General features: G+C 39.4%; 1 protein-coding gene across 2 annotated transcripts in view; it reads left to right on the top strand.

Moving 5' to 3' along the window:
- Positions 1–18,894, top strand: part of LOC124554814 (zinc transporter foi) — a 148,278-nt gene that overhangs the window by 62,788 nt on the left and 66,596 nt on the right. For both annotated transcript variants that reach the window (XM_047128470.1, XM_047128471.1), the window contains exons 6-7: positions 1,757–1,926; positions 15,942–16,121. In XM_047128470.1, the coding sequence (XP_046984426.1) occupies positions 1,757–1,926; positions 15,942–16,121 (350 nt within the window). The remainder of the gene's footprint in view (positions 1–1,756; positions 1,927–15,941; positions 16,122–18,894) is intronic.

Raw genomic sequence — 18,894 nt, 5'->3', positions numbered from 1 at the left:
GGACATAACTTCATTAATGCTGACTGAACTGGTGCAGAACCATCAGCAAATATTCATTGCATTGAATACTGCTTTGTTTCTGGTTGGAAATGGTGGACCCACATTTCATTCACAGTAAGTTTGCAGTAGTAGGGAACCCTTTTCAAAACTTTCTGTTGCATATTCATTTGGGCAGTATTCAACAAGTGTGACAAGGGCTTTGGATAAATTTTTTGATAGCTAATTATTCTTATGAAATGTATCATATCGTTTCTTCTGATGTGCCTATGGTAGCATTTGCTTTGCACACGTTCAATGGTCCTTCATCCATTTCCCCCTTGTGAGTTTTATCAGCTTTTTCATTTGTAGTTGCTATTTTTGGAAATTTCAGCTGGATCATCTTGAAAAGAAATACAGAAAATTTGCTTTCAGCCGCAGATCCTTAAGCATAGAAACTAAAGCTCTAGACTTTGTGTAACACTTCCCCAATTGTGGATGATTTCTATTCATGATAAACTGCACAAAATAAAAAATATGTTAAGTCGGCACAACACACACACACACACACACACACACACACACACACACACACTCTCTCTCTCTCTCTCTCTCTCTCTCTCTCTCTCTCTCTCTCTCTCTCTCTCTGTTTCTTTGAAAAGCCATATAACCAAAGCTATTCCACATATCAAAGTGACACTTGATTCAAGTTACTGCACATGAAGCCACATGAAGCACTATAACAACAACAACAAAATTTCATCCATGTCAACCCGATCTTGTGCCAAACCACGAAATTTCGTCCTTGCCATCATATTTGTGAAATAAAATTGTAACGCACTTTTGACTGTGCTTGCAGCATTCGGAGACACTGGCATGGTATTGGTACATTTTGAACTTTTTGTATTGTATTGAAGACTGATATGGAAGAGTTTTGGAACTTTGTGTAATCTACAGTGTCAAAAGATGTAGTCTGGGGCCAGTAAGAAGTGAATGAGGCATTCCTTAATCTGTATGTTGTAATATAACTGCACATTATCAGTTCAGTCCACAACAGACAATGTTGAACCCTCAGTGCAGATGGCAGATAACAACAGAGCTGAAACATCCTCGGTATGACAAGCTCATTTCCTGGGGACCATTGTTCTGCCTTGTTAGGATTAACTTACATATCAATACTGCACACTTGGGTTTCAGTGAAGGATATGGCCACTTACTTTTATGTTTCTGCTTTGTCTGGTGGCTCTTTGCTGAATAACGTAGGTATCTCAGTGCTCTTCCCATTCTCACACGAGAGTGCGCTGCTTGCGCTGTATATGTACTTCATCTCTCTGCAGTCTTACTTGCTTGTTGCTGCTACACTGTTCAATGCATTGTCACAGGCTTGGTTCATTATGGCCATTCTGTTTGCCAATTGTAATTTTTTCCTGAAATTGTGTATGAAGTTCAACCACATTGATAGGATTTTGGCCTTGTTTACGTATGCACTCTTAACATTTCTAACTCGTTGGATTTGCTAGAGAATTTTTAACTCTGAAAGTTTAGTCAATGATAGTAATAGTTGAAATATAAAAATTAAATTTTTAAGAGGGAAAACTGTGTTTCATTTTCATATTTTTTAACTTCCACAGTTCTGTAGTTTATTCTGTGATATGGAACATTGTGTTGTAAGTATAATTTACTTGAGTAAGTATATATTACTGGAAAGAGACCTCTCTTATATAATACAAGTAAATGTAGTAAGTATAAAGTTGTGTGATTATAAATATTTTGTTTTCAGTATGGCTCTGTGCTGTTGCAAGTGTTATTGTCGTAAGTCTGTGTGGCCTGCTTGGTGTTGCTGTAATTCCCTTCATGGAACGTGCATTTTACCAGCAGATGCTTCAGTTCCTTGTTGCACTGGCCATTGGAACACTGTGTGGTGATGCCCTCTTGCATCTCTTGCCTCATGTAAGTCATCTGTAGATATTTTAGTGGTCACATGTGAGTAGTTGAACAGCAGAAAGAAGTTACAGTAATGACGTTTACTGAAGGAAATAGAAAATAATGGTTTGATCAAAGTAGGTATCGATTTTCAGTATGGCTCCAGAACTGTAAAACTTTGAAGGGGTGATAATCAAAAATACATTGTTATCCTTTGACTTAAAAGCTTTTCCTTCAGCAGTGCCTCAGTGTTGCCACTTACGTCCCCAAGTCACTGAACCATTTGCTTCAACACAAGTGTGCCCCTGGTTTTAGCATATTTACTCAGAAATGTTGTCTGTTCAAGTAGTGAACTAGATATTTATTTTTAATGTGTTGGTTTCAGATCTGAACAGGAATGTTATCATATTTGGGAGTCATAACATAAAATTGTATCACAGTTTTTGAAAATCAAGAAAAAAATAGTCATTATGTATATCTGTAGAGACTAATTATTACCACAGATGTCAAACAAAGACATCCAGAACAGTGTCTCCTTTTCTGTACTACTCGGACTAGGTAAATACAGGTTTGATCTCTCACACTGGTGATGATGCAGAGACCAGTGGAACAAATGGACAATTCCTGTGATCAGTAATGACAAATTTCACAGAGTGAACAGCTAACCAGAAGTAAAGTACAAATCATAATGAAAGTCATCCTAAGTACGCACAAACAGTCCAGGAAGTCATCCAAATCAAAAAAATGTAAACACAGGCAAGGCCAATCACACTATTATCAGTGATGTGTTGAACGCTTCAGAAACTAGTGAGAACTGTTGGACAAGTGGGGCTGCAGTATTTACAGACACAGTCACGTCAGTATATGGGCCAAGTGATTTGCCTACAGTGGTGCACTCCGTAGGAGCGAGCTACGACCGTGGTATGAAGCCTGAGTTAGAGTCCTGCATCTGCATGGTATAACTGCATGAGCAGTGCTCGCTACCCATCACTCGCTTTGCGCATGTTGTGGAAACAAGTGCCTGTCAATTTCTTCACTCTGTATCACATGATGCGCGCTGAGTGCTGGGCAACAGGTGAGTGGCCCTGCCACACAACTAAGGAAACATAGACTCTGTCACAATGTAGCAACACTAATGAGTCCATCAAATGTTGGAATGAATGTAAAATTGGAATTCCTTTTTAGCTGTCGGTTTTCTATATTTTCTATGCGAAAATGTATGCTGTACACCTGAGATTCACCATCTATTCCACAATGACTGAGAGTGGTCATGTAAAACAAAAATTTAAGTTGTAATTGAATATTGAATGTTACTGAATGTCATTTAGATGTGGAACTGTAAAATCGAATAGTTGATGAAATAATGCTCACATTCAGTCTGCTGCTAAAATCACACTAACCCAGACTTTTTTTTGGACAGAACAAATGGGAAAAATATTGTGCTCTTATTCACCCGTTACATAAAAAAGGAGACAGAACAAATGTCAATAACTACAGGGGAATCTCACTTTTACAAGTCACCTACAAAATTCTCTCAACATGCCTGCTGAAAAGAACACAAGAGCAGCTGGAATGCCAAATTGGTGATTATCAAGCAGGCTTCCGCCCCGGTCGCTCATGCATAGAACAAATATTTAATTTAAAGACGATATTAAAACACAAAGCAATTAGAAATGCCCCCATAATTTGTACATTTGTAGATTTTAAGAAAGCCTATGACTCAATTGACCGGCAATCTTTGTTTAACATTTTAGAGGAACTTGGACTTGACTCCAAAACACTAAGGCTTATCAAAGAATCGCTGACAGACACTGTATCTAAAGTTAAATTCAGGGGAGAAATCTCTGAACCTTTTCTCATAAAAACTGGAGTACGTCAAGGTGATGGGCTATCTCCACTCCTGTTTAATATAGTCCTGGATAAAGTCATTAAGGAATGGGAAAAAGAATTAAAAAATCAATCCTACTGGAAACCAATCCATCTTGGTAGAACCAAAGACAACGTGGAGATATCTTGTTTAGCATTCGCGGACGACTTGGCCATACTTGCAGATGATGAAGAAATCGCCACCAAACAAATAGAGATCCTTAAGGAATGCGTGGATAAAGTAGGTTTACAAATTTCGTTTCAAAAGACAGAATTTTTCTGTACGAAATTCCATATACACAGTTTGAACACAAAATATGGAAAAATAAATAGAGTAAAACATTTTAAATACCTAGGTGAAATTTTGGAGCCAACCGGAGGAGAGAAAGTTGCACAGAAGATCAGACAACAGAAAATGAAGAGAGCATATGGTATGACACATGAAATATACAATAAAAAATGCATCTCCACGAACACAAAAATCAGACACTACAGCGCAGTAATTAAGCCAGCAGCACTATATGCTAGTGAAACACTCAAACTCCACACAAAATGTGATTTAGAAAAAATACTAAAAGAAGAACGCAAAATTATGAGAAAGATTTTAGGTCCAAAATTAACAGAAGAAGGATACCGGATACAATCAAGAAGAACCACAGAAACTATATCAAACCTGGCAGCAGACATAAGAAGGCGAAGATTAAAATTTTATGGACATGTCACTAGACTTCCCCCCACACGACTCACCAACAGAATTCTCACTTACATAGAAAAAGTCAAATCAACAACACCATGGATTAGCCAAGTAAAATTAGATTTACAAAAAGCTAATATTGAACTTAAAGATGTCAAAGATAGAAAAACTTTTAGAAATAAGGTGGAAAAGTGGATTGTATTGTCGGAGAAGGAAGCACTAAAGAGACCAGGAACAAAATGGACAGAAGAAAGAAAAAGAAAACATGGAGAACGAATGAAAGAAGTATGGAAGAAACGACGTCAGAAAGCTTTGCGTGATCCTTCTGGGTCCATTCGCGATAAGTAAGTATATATATATTTTGAAGAGTGTGACAACAGATTATAATCGTCAACTTTGTTTGTAATTAACAAAGACTTCAATCCAGCTACATTGTAGCTTCTCACAAGTAAATCAAGCAAATGAACTAATAGGACTTCTTAAAATTTGTAATATTAGACTGTAGTGAATGGAAAGAGGAAGGAAGCACGAGGTGTAGTGGTAAGCAGAGGTTGGCATTATCCAAATTTCTATCCAGATAATTATTTGAATAAGTAGATAAGTCAAACGGATTTACTTGCAACTGAATAATTTGTACTTAAATAATGAATAACCTAGAAGCCACTTTATTCTCCTTGTTTACTTCTTATACCGAATTCTTTGCCTAGTGTTTCTTCTATTGGCTGAGTGCAGTTTGAGTGCCTAGTGTTTCTTCCGTTGGCTGAGTGCAGTTTCAGTTTGATAAATAACTTATTAATGGATTGTACATAAATGAGCCTCGATGGCTCAGTTCCAAACTACAAAGCTAAAATTTTGTTTGGTCCCACATTGGCCTATACTTTCTTCTGTTACTTATTGCTTCTTTCATTTCTAACAATGAGAAAATTGCCAAGTCAAGCTGCACTGTGTTTTAGGGTACATGTTGATCTTTAGGTCCCCCTTTAACTTGCTGTATAAGTCAGTTCAAATGTGGGAGGAAGTTGAGAGTGTACCACCCTGCCTAGTAAAGCACTGCAGTGTTGAAACCAGCTTTTGAGTTGAGCACAGCTTTACTTGTTATACAGTGTAACAAATGCAACACAAAAGTACTTCACAGGTGAATGGTCTCAGCAGTTATGCTACCAATGTGGCCCAATTCAAGTTGCTGTGCACTTGCCAATACTTCTCCCATCCTCCTGCTAACATGCAGATGTAATCTATGTAAGTAGCCAAAGTTGAGAATGCAGTCAACAAAAACTCCCAATCTGCAACACCTTGCTCCATTACTGAGTCAGGTGCTGCAGATCGAAGAGGGTGTGGGCTCTGCACCAGTTCAGAATTTTGACTGGCCTATGTACATTTACAAGGATAGGCCAGTACATTGCAAGGAAGCTTCTGAATGCTTCCCCAGAGTCGTCTGTCATCATTATCGTGTGCATCTGCATTTTGAAGGTCCTGAACCTCAACTCAGCTTCCGAATAGAATGCTGGATGGATAGGGCCAGTGATCGGGTGCTCAATAGTGTTGCATTTACAGAAATCCTGAAACACGGATGCTTGAGTTGATGGCTGTTGTTGGGAACAAAGTTGTAAGGTGCCCCCTCCGTTGCATGTATGATGATGGAGATGGCACGGATGGTAACTATAGAGGTGGTATTAGCCAACCATGCCACATATGGAAAGTTAGCGAGGGCATCTACAACTGGCAACCACATTGGTTCTCAGAATGGTCCAGTGAAATCATTAGGTTCTCTTTGCCGGGGTTGGTCAGGACATAGCTGAGGGTTGAAACACTATGCCAGAGCTGATTGATAGTGAAGAAGAGCCTGGCAGTTCCAGCCATTATGTTCTCTGATTGTGTCAACACTGGCTCAGTACACATGATGCTGTGCTATTGCCTTCATTCTGTACATTCCCCAGTGTGCAATATGGAGAAGCTTCAATGTGCTGGGAGAGAATTTCCACCTGACATTGACATTTGTCCAAGGTTAATAATAAGACACCACCAGTCAGTTGCATTAAGCTGGCTGAGTAACGAAAACTGTGTGCGCCATGCCGGATCAGCATCCCTTGGCAGACGCTGCAGCTAACCCTGCTGCACAGCAGACAACACCCTGCAAAGCAGCAGATCATGTCACGTTTCTGTTGCTACTTTGTATTTTGTAATTGGGAATTTGTCAAGGATGTGTTTGTTGCTAACTGGTGTCTATGGTAAAACACAGCACTTCACGCCTGTGAAACTTTGAATCTGGATCACACAGAAAGTGGGAAAGTGCTTCCATGTTTAAATGTTACGAATTGGGACTACTACAAAGCTTGTAGTTATAACTGTTAGGGAACAGTGCCCATCATTTCAGCCTCTATGCCGTATCATCGAAAAGTTTCAAGTGGGGGACCAAATAACAAAATGAGTGGCTTGTGCTCTGTGAATAGGTAAACCTTAGTACCATAAAGAGATACATAAAACTTCTGGACATTATACATGATAGCCAATGCACCTTTCTCTATTTGTGAATAATTTTGCAGTGCCACATTTGAAGTTTTAGATAAAAAAAATCAGTGGGCTATTCTGTGCAGATGGCATACTTATGGGACAGCGCTAAGCAATGCCACAGTCTGAGGCATCATTGGCTGTTGTTAAGTATTTGCCTGGATTGAATGATTCTAAACGAGACCAATAAGGCATTTTTTAAGTTGCAAGAAAGCTCTCTGGCATGCCTCTGACCAAATGAATTTCACTCCTTTTTTACACACTTGATTGAGTGGATAGGAAATCTAACCTGTGTTGGGAATAAGTTTCATCTAATAGTTAAATTTATCCAGGAATGACAGTAGTTCTTTGAGATTCTTAGGAGATGGTAAGCTACTGATTGTGTGTGTGTGTGTGTGTGTGTGTGTGTGTGTGTGTGTGTGTGTGTGTGAGCACTTCTTTGTTTAATGTGTGTCCTAGGTACTTCACACTTGGCTCAAATAAACTGTATTTGTCAAGGCAACGATGCAGAGAGTGAGCCTGTATCCGCTCAGTCGTCATCTGTAGATTTTGCAGGTGATGCTCCCATATGACCCATTTAATTAACAAGGCATCTAAATAATTAACAGTATTTGGGTATCTTGGGTGAGTTGCTAAAGATATCCGAAATATTGCAGGAGTGGGTGTGAACCCAAGAGTGCTGTGTTATAATGATACATGCCAAATGGCTCATTAATCACAAAAACCTGTTATGGATGATCATCTACAGGTAACTGAAAATGAGTGTTAGTGAGACGTATTTTAGGAAAATTATAGCCACAGCCAGTTTTGTCAACATTTCCTTTGGCCCAAGAATTTGATACAGATCTGCATTAGCTTGAGTGTGAATGGTAAACTTAAAATTGCCAAAAATTCTAAGTGATCCATTTGGCCACTTAACTGTTACTATCAGTGTTGCCCACTGGCTATACGATACTGGGGATATTACTCCCAGACTTTGTAATCTGACTAGTTCCACTTAAACTTGATCCAATGGCAAAAGGCACTTGACATGCTCTACAAAACTTGGGCACTGCCGACTGCTTTGATGATACATGGGCTTGGAAACCTGGTCAAAACCTAATGTAGGTTCAAATAACTTGCTTTCATTGCACACGTAATGTATCATGTTCTTTGAATGGCATCACAATTGAAACTAGATTCGCTGTGTCTTGAATTTGGAAACCAAAGCATGCAAAAGTGTCTTAAGTCAAAAATGATGTCATCCAAGAGACTACCAACAGGTTTACTTGCTGGGTGACTTTTTAAAACATAGGTTGGACTTCAACCCGATTCTGCAACAGGCTTGACTGTCCATTCTGCGCTGAGGATACTGCTGCAGTGGGGAGTCAATGTGCCAGTATCAGCACAGTGCACCAACCTCGATTAAAAATTAACCATGGTAAAGTTGGCATTTAATCCTGTTCAACGCAAAATTCTGGTGCACCGACCTCAATCAAACTTAAACAAGGGCGCTCACCGCAATTAAATTTGATCATGGCTCACGTCCGGTTTTCACTAGATGACGTGGATTTTATGAGCTTATAATAATAAGATTCCAGCATGTTTTGATATACTGAGAGAGATTCTGAGCATCATATACCATTTGTGTAAGATGTACCCAAAACGTTTATTAATTTATGAATGAAACTGACCAGATGTAGAATTAAATTGTGCCTCCACACGTGACAGCATTGTCTGATTTTCTCTGGCAAAAAGAATTTTTATGTTTACTGTACGTGGAGTCCAAAACCCAAATATACCTCTCCCAAAGCAGTCCAATGCAACTCCCAAAAATTCTCAAGAAAATAAACTCCTAAGTTTTCTGACCATGTTTAGTATTCTAAAATAAGATAAAGTTTTTCTGACAAGCAGTGTGGCTCTGTGGTAGTGGGCTTGCTAGCTGTGTGGTAGACCATGGTTCGAGTACAGGTGGAAATTTTTAAAGAAAGGTGCATGTTCTCTGATCATTTATGTGAAGCAAAGAATACAAAAGAGAGAAAAAAAATTATTTTAATTGTACGGTATTGATAAACAATCTTTTATAAGATCAGTCATTAAGAATTTTTGTTTGGAATGAAAACTGGATTTTTGTATGCAGTATATAGCTAGAAGTAAGGAGGCATGCCTTTTTCATAAAAATGACAGTTAAATTTGTTAATTAGCATATATTTGACGTATTTTGATGATTTTTTTAATAATTTTAAATGACATAGGTATTTGAACTGAACCGTGGAGGGGGTGGGGGTGGGGGGTTGTTGTTGTTGTTGTTGTTTTTGTTGTTGTGCTCTTCAGTCCTGAGACTGGTTTGATGCAGCTCTCCATGCTACTCTATACAGTAAAGCTGCATGCCCTTGGGAAAAATTACGGCTGTAGTCTCCCCTTGCTTTCAGCCGTTCACAGTACCAAAACGGCAAGGCCGTTTTGGTTAGTGTTACAAGACCAGATCAGTCAATCATCCAGACTGTTGCCCCTGCAACTACTGAAAAGGCTGCTGCCCCTCTTCAGGAACCACTCGTTTGTCTGGCCTCTCAACAGATACCACTCCGTTGTTGTTGCACCTACGGTACAGCTACCTGTATCGCTGAGGCACGCAAGCCTCCCCACCAACGGCAAGGTCCATGGTTCACAGGGGGAGGCGCAGTGGTTTATACTTGTGTATTTCATGTGTAAAAGTAGGGTAACTTTGAACCTCCGTATCTCTGAAACAGATAGAGATACGGAAATGTAAGTCAGCTATCCTTGCTGCATATGTTTGCTTACATTGCTTAACACATTGATTTAATTTGAGCCTAGTTGCACCTATGTGACTTTGGTGACCATGGTAGTCAATCAGCAAGCCACAAACATCAGAGAAGTTCGAACCACTGGGATCCGGAATTGGGCTTACTTTTTGCATCTCTTCGTACAATTTATTCCTAGAAGACGACAAGAGTGCACTCTGATGTCCAGGGTCAGTTATGTGACTTGCCTTGCAGTGAAGAACAAATGACATAAATAATCCTCCCAACTTCCCCCAACTCTCATTTCCTTATCAAAGCAAGTGAACTAATGAGGGAAGTGTGATGATGCTGCTACATCTGCAGACCTGTTGGTTTTGCAGTAGTTTTAAGAGCAATTCCTGCTGTTGCTGTTAGAATTCCCACAGCTTTTCTTGCTGTTGATGCTGCAGTTGTTGTTGCTGTCGCAGCTGCAACTGCTGCTGCTGCTGCTGCCTCAACTGTAGAAACAAGGGGTCCATTCGTTACAGTGAATAGCTATACGCCAAGAAAATCTTTGTAGCCACTTTTCTGTTCTGCTTGGCATAGGTAGAACACAGTTTATGATAACGCATACTAATGGTGAAATAGATATTGGTGGAACAAATGGGTTGTTCCTGTGGTCAGTGGTGGCAGAGTTCATGGAGCCAACATGTAGCTAGAAGCAAAGTTCAAAGCCTAGCAAAAGACATTGTAAGTGTACACAAACTGTACAGGAAGTGATCTAAATCAAGAAACCTAAACACAGGCAAGGTCAGTTACTCTACTATCAGTAGCTTATGTCGAAGGCTTCAGAGAATAGGAAGAAGTGCAGGGTTATGTATTTACAGACACTTGACACGTCAGTGGATGGGGTTACATAACATGGCCATGATAGCAGTGCCCCCTGTGGGAGCAAGTTGCAGCAGTGGTATGAAACCCGAGTATCTCTGACCTTTCTTCATACTGATACATGGCCTGCATGGGGAATTTGAATCACTGTCAAATAATACATCTCCAAAATTCAGAATATTTTGTAACGTCAAATTGGAGTATGTAAAAGCACCTTCCAAAGTTTCCATACTGTTCCATAAAAACAGGTCTTTAACATATGCCACTTATTAGTCTAACCGGAAACTCTACAGAATAACACAGAATGGATTCAGGCCCTACTAAATTCATGGCATTGGATAGGCAAGTATATCAACTCTTTTCCACCCAAAAAAGGATACCAAGTCCCAAGTTAGAGTCTCAGTCCTGCACACAGTTTTAATCTGCCATGAAGTTCCATATCAGCGCACATTCTACTGCAGAGTGAAAATCTCATTCTGGAAACATCCCCCAGGCTGTGGCCAAGCCATGTCTCCGCAATATCCTTTCTTCCAGGAGTGCTAGTTCTGCATGGTTTTCAGGAGACCTTTTTTGAAATTTGGAGGGTGAGAGACAAGGTACTAGCAGAATTGGAGCTGTGAGGACGGGTAATGAGTTGTGCTTGGGTAGCTCGTTGTTAGAGCACTTGCCCACAAAAGGCCAAGGTCCCAAGTTTGAGTCACGTTCCGGCACACAGTTGTAATCTGCCAGGAAGTTTCATATTAGCACACACTCCACTGCAGAGTGAAAATTTCATTCTGGATTATCATGTGTGTTGTTACAGAGGAGTATATTCACTACATGTGTCTGGAACGTAGAACAATTTTTAGCACAGGCTCTTCTAATGCAGGTGAGCACACCATTTGCCTTGAAACTTATATTTTTTATGTGAAGGGTCCATGTTAGTCTCACATCCAGTGTTACCCCAGGTTCTTCACTGCCTCCTCCACTAATAGAATTTTATTGAAGAGCTTAAGATTCCAGTACATGCCCTGGATATGCTCCCTTGTGAACGGTACAAGGACAGTTTTCCTGGGACTAACCTTTAGATCATGTTTTGTACACCAGTTTTTTGCAATGTCAGAGTGCAGTTTGCAATTTTTATAATAGTGCTTGCAAATTTACTTAGCATTTCTGTGACTAAATGTCTAGGTATCATTGGCAAAAGTAACCTCCAGCATTTAAATCTTTGAATTCAAGGACTACTAGCCTCCACAGTAGTGGGTACATGCCTGCACCTCCTGGACGCTACTGAGTGGTGTTGATACAATTTTCTCATCCATCAGGGCAATTTCTACTTTTCATCTTTAGCAGTGTGTTCTTAACCTACCTACATATAGTGGCGTTAATGTCATACGCTTGTGCAGGTCCAACCATTGATTCGAAGGTCATTTTACTAAAAGCCCCTTCAGTATCCAGGAAGATGCAGAGAGCAATTTCTTGAAAGTATAGTTTTTTGCCCCCTCTACCTTCCCAACAAGTTTGTGAAGTGATGTTTTGCATAATTTGCCTGTTTGATGTGTGTGTTGTTTGCATATAGAGGAACCTGAGTTAACCACATTTTGCTGTCGTACATGTAAATCAGTTTTTCTAATGTTTTATTAGAAAGGGGACCAAACTGATCGGTATCAAGTCCTTAGCATTTGTATGATCACTTCCCACAGGCTTCAGAACGAAAACAACTTCCACTCTCCTCCAAGCGTAAGAATGATTCCCCCAGCTAGACTGACTCTAAATCGTCTGCATAGGAATCTTGATTATTCCCTTTCACGCCTGTTGCAGTAGATCCAGAAAGATTCCATCTGGGCCTAATCACTTGAACAGTTGAAACCTTCCCACTACCCACTCGATTTTCCTGAAGTCACCACATTCTGTGATGGATTCCAAGTTCTTCCATTGGTTACCTGTAAACTAGTGCATCTCAGGTACTGAACCTTGGTTACCTCCCAGAGTGCGTTGAGGTGAGTCAGAGTTGAGTAGCACATCCAGTGCCTTGTGCACTGCCTTTGTATAACCACTGTTTTCCTTAATGCGCTTCCTGTATTTGTTAGTATGCTAGTTGTGCCCTTCACCTCCTTACAGAATACATTCCAGGATGATAGTTCCGCTTGTGTAATGGCAAGGCTGTATTTGGCAAGGACCTCCCAGTATTTTTCCATTGTCCTTTGCTTGTTGCGAAGTTGAACAAGTCTTCTTACCTGCTTCATTTGCAATTCCAGGTTAGTGTTCCACCAAGGTACATTTCTGTTTAGTTTGTGCACTTCTTGGCAATTGTACTGTTTTCTAAGTATAATGTCATAGTGGCAGATGTATCTTCATCTGCCATTTCTTGTAAATCTTCCTATCGAAGTTTTAACATCAGATGAGCGTGGGGTTACTATGGATTATTATATTGCATTGAACTGGGGACATAGAAACGATGGACAGGCTTTGTCCCACCATGGCCCTCAGTGGTTTACAACCCCACAACAGGCCACAGCAGTCCTCCCACCCCACTGCTGCCCCACACTGAACCCAGGGTTATTGTGCGGTTCCCAGTGGACCCTCCTCCCAGGAACATTTCATACCAGATGAGTGTAACCCCAAATGTTTTGCATGGTAGAGTGATGATGGTGTACGCATATGTGGAAACAGTGTTTGCACAGCAATCTCCGGAGGCAGAATAAGGGGAACCAGCCCGCATTCGCCAAGGTAGATGGAAAACTGCCTTGAAAACCATCCACAGGCAGGCTGGCAGACCAGACCTCAACACTAATCAACCAGGCGGATTCGTGCCGGGGACTAGCACGTCTTCCTGCTCGGGAAACAGCATGTTAGACCGCGCGGCTAGCTGGGCGGATACTATGGATTATTCTCATACATTAAGCAGTGTCCATCTGTTAATAGAATTATATGCTTCTTTAAATCAACAGATATGATTACTGTTTAAGTTTTCCAAATTTGAAAGATACTTCTAAAGTTTAGGATTTGTTCTGTTGCATGGTATTCTCCACATAAGAGGTCTGTATGTTTTTCTGATCTATTAAGTAGGGCTTTAGAAAGGATTTTATAGCTAACTGAAAGTAAGCAAATTCCTCTGTAATTGTGCGTATATGATTGAACTAATGCACATTTCAATGCTTCAGGGATTTTCTCACTACATCTGCTGTCTTGTGAAGTTTCTTGAAGAATATGAGCCAGTTTGCTGCCACCTATTTCTGACATTTCATCAATTATTCTGTATTCCCCCTGTGCCTCATTGTTCTTCAAGTTGTATATTATTTGTTTGATTTCTTTCATTGTGGATGGTGAGGGACATAATAGGATTGTCCAAAGTGCTAAATTCTTAAAACTTGAGATGATGAATGAGAAACAAGCCTACAACTTCTTATGGGCTGTTTGATTCATCTTAATGGATGTGTTGTGGGAACAAAAAGATCATCCATGCCTTTGGCAAAAGTAAGTGGACTGCCACATGTTTATGGACAACTAGAATCTGTGTGTTAACATCTGAATTAAGAAGCATTGTACTGTTAGTAATGGTGATAAAACTGAGAAGCAGAAGAAAAATAAAGGCAAGATAGATAAAGGTAATGTCGCTTACTGACTAAAATCTAACAGATACAACAGTATGAAGTAGGATAGATCGTTACTTACCATATAGAGGTGGTGATGAGTGAGATATAGGCGCATTGAAAGAAGCCAGCTTGATGATAACAGCTCTTCAACTAAGTCATTTCATGTAGACCACACACACACACACACACACACACACCACACAGAGTTGGTGTTGTTTCTAGGCCTTAGCACCAAATAGCTGATAATATCAGCCAGTCTTCTTTTAATTTGCTTGTCTGCCACTTGATGCCTCCATTATGTAGTGAGCAGTAATCTATTCTTTCATATTGTATTCCATCCCAGATTTTCCATTGATACATCTAGTGGAAATATACATCCAGTCAGAAATTATGCACTGTATTCCACATAATGAGGTTTGTGGAAGAAGGAAGATGTGAATACAAGTTCAAACTTTGATTTTTAAGCTGTTCAAACTGATAATTGTGTGATAGTAATTTTTTTTTTTTTTTTTTTTTTTTCTTCCGCTTCTTAATAATTTTCTCATGGAGAGAAGTTAACAGTGATGCAAGAAATAAGGAAAGGCTTAGTAATTCATTCCATCCAGAAGATGCTGTATTCCTCTATTCCAATTTTTTCCTTTAGCCACGATAAACACTGTCACAATAATTCCGTTCACACTAACAAATGCTGAGGGCTGCTATATGCCTGTGAAACATTCATAGCATGCTCACGACTTCATTTTTTTTTTTTTTAGTTTTCTTCTTCTTCTTTTTCTTCTTCTTCCAGTGTCATGGCTCATTTAGTTGCAGTCAGAATATTGATAAATCGTTTTTGTTTATTCAACAGTTTCTATAGTCAAGAATGCTTTCTTGAAATCATTATATGATGTTGCCTTACGCTGCAGTAACAGCCTCTTCGTATGACTGAATGAAAGTAAGACTTTGAATGTGTCATAACATACCAGGAGTGTAAATTCATTATTATAAGTTACTGAATTATTGTTATGAGCAATTTGCTGACCAATGAAATCTGTAACATGTTCTGGGTATTGACGTGTAGAGAGAGGCCAGCCCAGAACAGTAACTGCCTATATAGCTTATAAGTTAATTCTTGAATGTTTTTTTGCATATGTGGATTACCTGTGACAGTTGTTTGTTGTACCAGTCTGTGTGAACTGAAAAATGTATTCTGAGAGATGGTGTTCATCTATATAGTGTGCTGGCCCAACTATCACTCAAGTTCATATTGATGGGGTATACTATGTCTAGTGTATTCCACATATCCATCAGAGTATTAGCATTGTGCCTCTTAAGGACTACACTTTAACAATGAACAAATTAAGATCAAGAAAGCTGTCCATTCACTAATTTCAGATTCTGTAACTTAATTGTTCTACCATATAACATAAGTGACACAAAGAAATTACTTGTGCAACATTTACTGCTGACAGGAAACACTACATTATTTTTAAGCGCCAGTCCACATCTCTTTATATACACACATAACTATTCAGATGTGCTGTTCAACTTGCTACTCATATGCTGTGCACAGTAATTCTAATAACTTAAAATGTCTCATCTTGCTTTTAACATACTGTAAGTTTAGTGTCATTAGCATGCTTTCTTGATGGTGCTGCTGTTTACATGCGCAATCAAACATATTTATGGAAAAAACAAATGTATTGTTCTAGTGTGCTGTGGTTTTACTTTTTGTGGGGACATTTCTTCTTCTGTTGCTGATTTAGGTGACTTGTATACAAGAATTACAAATATCACTTGTTTTTATTCCAGGCTATTGCTGGAGAACATGATGATGATGAAAGTGAGCATCATTCTGAACATGACCATCATTCTGAAGATATGGTCTTAAAGGGCCTGGTTGCAGTTTTGGGAATTATCTTATTTTTTTTCACTGAAAAGTTCCTTACTGTAGTTGCAGAATATCACAAACGACGACAGAAAAAGAGGGAGGTAAATCGCATGCTAAAGCAGTTTAAGTCAATGATTTTATACTTAATTTTATAGTAAAAACTCAATTGTTGTGCCATTTTCATGGTGTCATTTATGAATCTTAAGCACACGCGAATATCAACACAGTTTCATTTCAGTTTCTTAGTTGTTATGGGTAAAAAGAGCAAAACAATGGGATTCATGTTTGTGCCTTTTTGTCCAGAAGCAGGTAAAAGCACAACATTAGTAGCTCTCATATCTGGAACAGTTTCCTGTCTTGGAATCAGACTGAAAGGGGATGGAGGGGCCCGTATTATTGCGAACAAATGTCAACAATGTGAACATTGCCCAGTGTTCATTGGTAAAGAATAAAGTTTGACATGTTGGGGGTTGTCAGCTCTGTGAAGGTGGTGAAGATCATTGTAAACATCATCAGTTCAACCTGTGGTTCTTTCAACATGTCCATTGACAATTCCTTCCCTCATTGTTGTTGAATTGAGGCAGTGCTTGTATCTTTGAATGCTCCATGTAACACTCTTAATTGTAGCTATGGAGCTTTGATGCAAGAACATAATACAGGGTGGGGTAAATAAAAGTGGCCTCAAGAACAGTGTTCCAGGGTACAAAGAAACACAGCAGAGGAAAGGAAATACGGTACTAACCTGACTATAGCAGATTTTAAAAGTGACTACCATTCAATCTCTTGACACTTTTGGACCCTGGTCAACAAATTGCTGAAGGCAGATCGAAGCTGGACTGCTGGAATTGGGGACTCATCCAGAATGTTTTGGTGCAGTTCTTGAAGACTATGAGGGTTGTTGAAATACACCTTAGACTTGAGGGCTTCCCACACAAAGTAATAGCACATTGACAGACCAGATGACCAGCTAGGGCCAAGACCAGGCCGACCTCTGCTAATAACTCTTGTCGGGTGTGAATATTGTGTAAATGTGCTCCAAGGTTCAGCCAGCTGTTTGGGCAGTTGCTCCATCCTGTTGGAAGTAACTATATGTCTTTTCCTCCTCCATTAATGCTGCCACACATGGTTTCAAAATGTTGGCAGTGTAACTTGGCAAAGTCCGGGCCACTTTTGTTTGCCCCACCCTCTATGTTGAGATCCTATTCAGGTACAGAAAGAATACAATCTGAATGGTTTCCTAAGGTTGGAAACTTGAAGGGGATCTCTGGTAATCTAAAAAAACTCATTTTAATTTAACATTTATTCACCCATTTTATCTGATCACTTGTCAACACAAGGTATGTCTGCATACACTGAACTCATTGCTGAACTGCTGAAAATTGGTGATAGATTACACCATAATTGTCATGTTACATTTGGGAAAGGTAGTCAGGCAGTGTGAAATAGGCACTCACCAACAGAATTAAATACCACATTATGTAGTTAACAAATGTACACAGTGTATTCAGGTTGTTTGCCTAGCTTGTAAACTGGACACTGCATGTATACACCCTTCTAAAATTGTGTAACTATTGGCCCAGTTTACACTCCAGGTTTAATGCTATTTAGGTGAACATTCACTCATTTTTTTCAATGTTTAACATGGTTGTAAATGTCAGTTCATAGTCCAGATGTCTTCCATGCAGTATGACATTAGATTTATGTTGAAGGTAGCAAAATCCTGGAATAGTGTTAAGGGCCTATAACTCATTAAGGTGGAGAGAGAATAGAAAACCTCACAGACACCTATGTTTTCATAAAAATATATACACAATGAGCTTCTTGAATCAATCCAGTAGCTCTCTTCCCCATTCTTTTTGCAGTGCCATGTCAATGCATGCATTATGCATTATGACTTGAGGTATGTGCCTAAGAACACGGAGAAAATGGCAAGTTTTGGCAAAAAGATTCTCTCTCATTAATCTTACAGTCTACTTTGTGGCATTTGTAGATACTCATGAGTGAGTGATTTTTATCTTCTTTATTTTGTGGCCTTCAGCATATATTATGTCACAGTAGGACATGATGCAGAGAACTAGAAAACAGAGCATTGCTTGATATTTTACTTCATTATTTTTACTTCATACTAAATACATACTCTTATTACATACATATTTTACTTCATTTCGTACCCCATGATGTTTCCCCAGTGCCAGAAACAGGAACACTAAAACTGGAGTCCAGCAAGGGAACTAAATGAGATACAGTCCATTAACTATATTTACGCATTGTAATAGCATTTAGGATTTGGTGGAAACATTACGACAATTGATGGTTTTTCCTGTGTTGCAGACCACAGTCATAATATACTTTTTAAATGAATTCGTTGTGACCATTTGACTGTAAGTTTTATTATTTATTTTGCTATTACAATTCCAGCTGTAGAGACTTTTTCAAGTGCAAGGCTGAAAAGACAGTAAATATCACACGTCTGAATTATATGTAATTGTCAAAATGTTACCAAATGTGTGAATATGTGTACTAGTTCTCTCATCATAAGAGCCAAGTGCCAATTAAAAAGAACACACATTTAACGTACTTTGCTGGGATACTGCTTGCTGACACAGTGTTACGGAAAGCACAAATCCTGTTTAAATATGAACTAACAATTAGTTTTTGTTTGGACATGGTTCTTGCTTTCCATACCTGCATTATCACAGCACAGTACTGTGGTGTCACCGCAAGACACCACACTTGCTAGGTGGTAGCCTTTAAATCAGCCACGGTCCGTTAGTATACGTCGGACCTGCGTGTCGCCACTATCAGTGATTCAGACCGAGCGCCGCCACACGGCAGGTCTAGAGAGACTTCCTAGCACTCGCCCCAGTTGTACAA

Source organism: Schistocerca americana, chromosome X, assembly GCF_021461395.2.
Source record: "Schistocerca americana isolate TAMUIC-IGC-003095 chromosome X, iqSchAmer2.1, whole genome shotgun sequence".
NCBI lineage: Eukaryota > Metazoa > Arthropoda > Insecta > Orthoptera > Acrididae > Schistocerca > Schistocerca americana.
The sequence above is the reverse complement of the archived record's forward strand: the minus strand, read 5'-3'. Positions and strand labels throughout refer to the sequence as shown.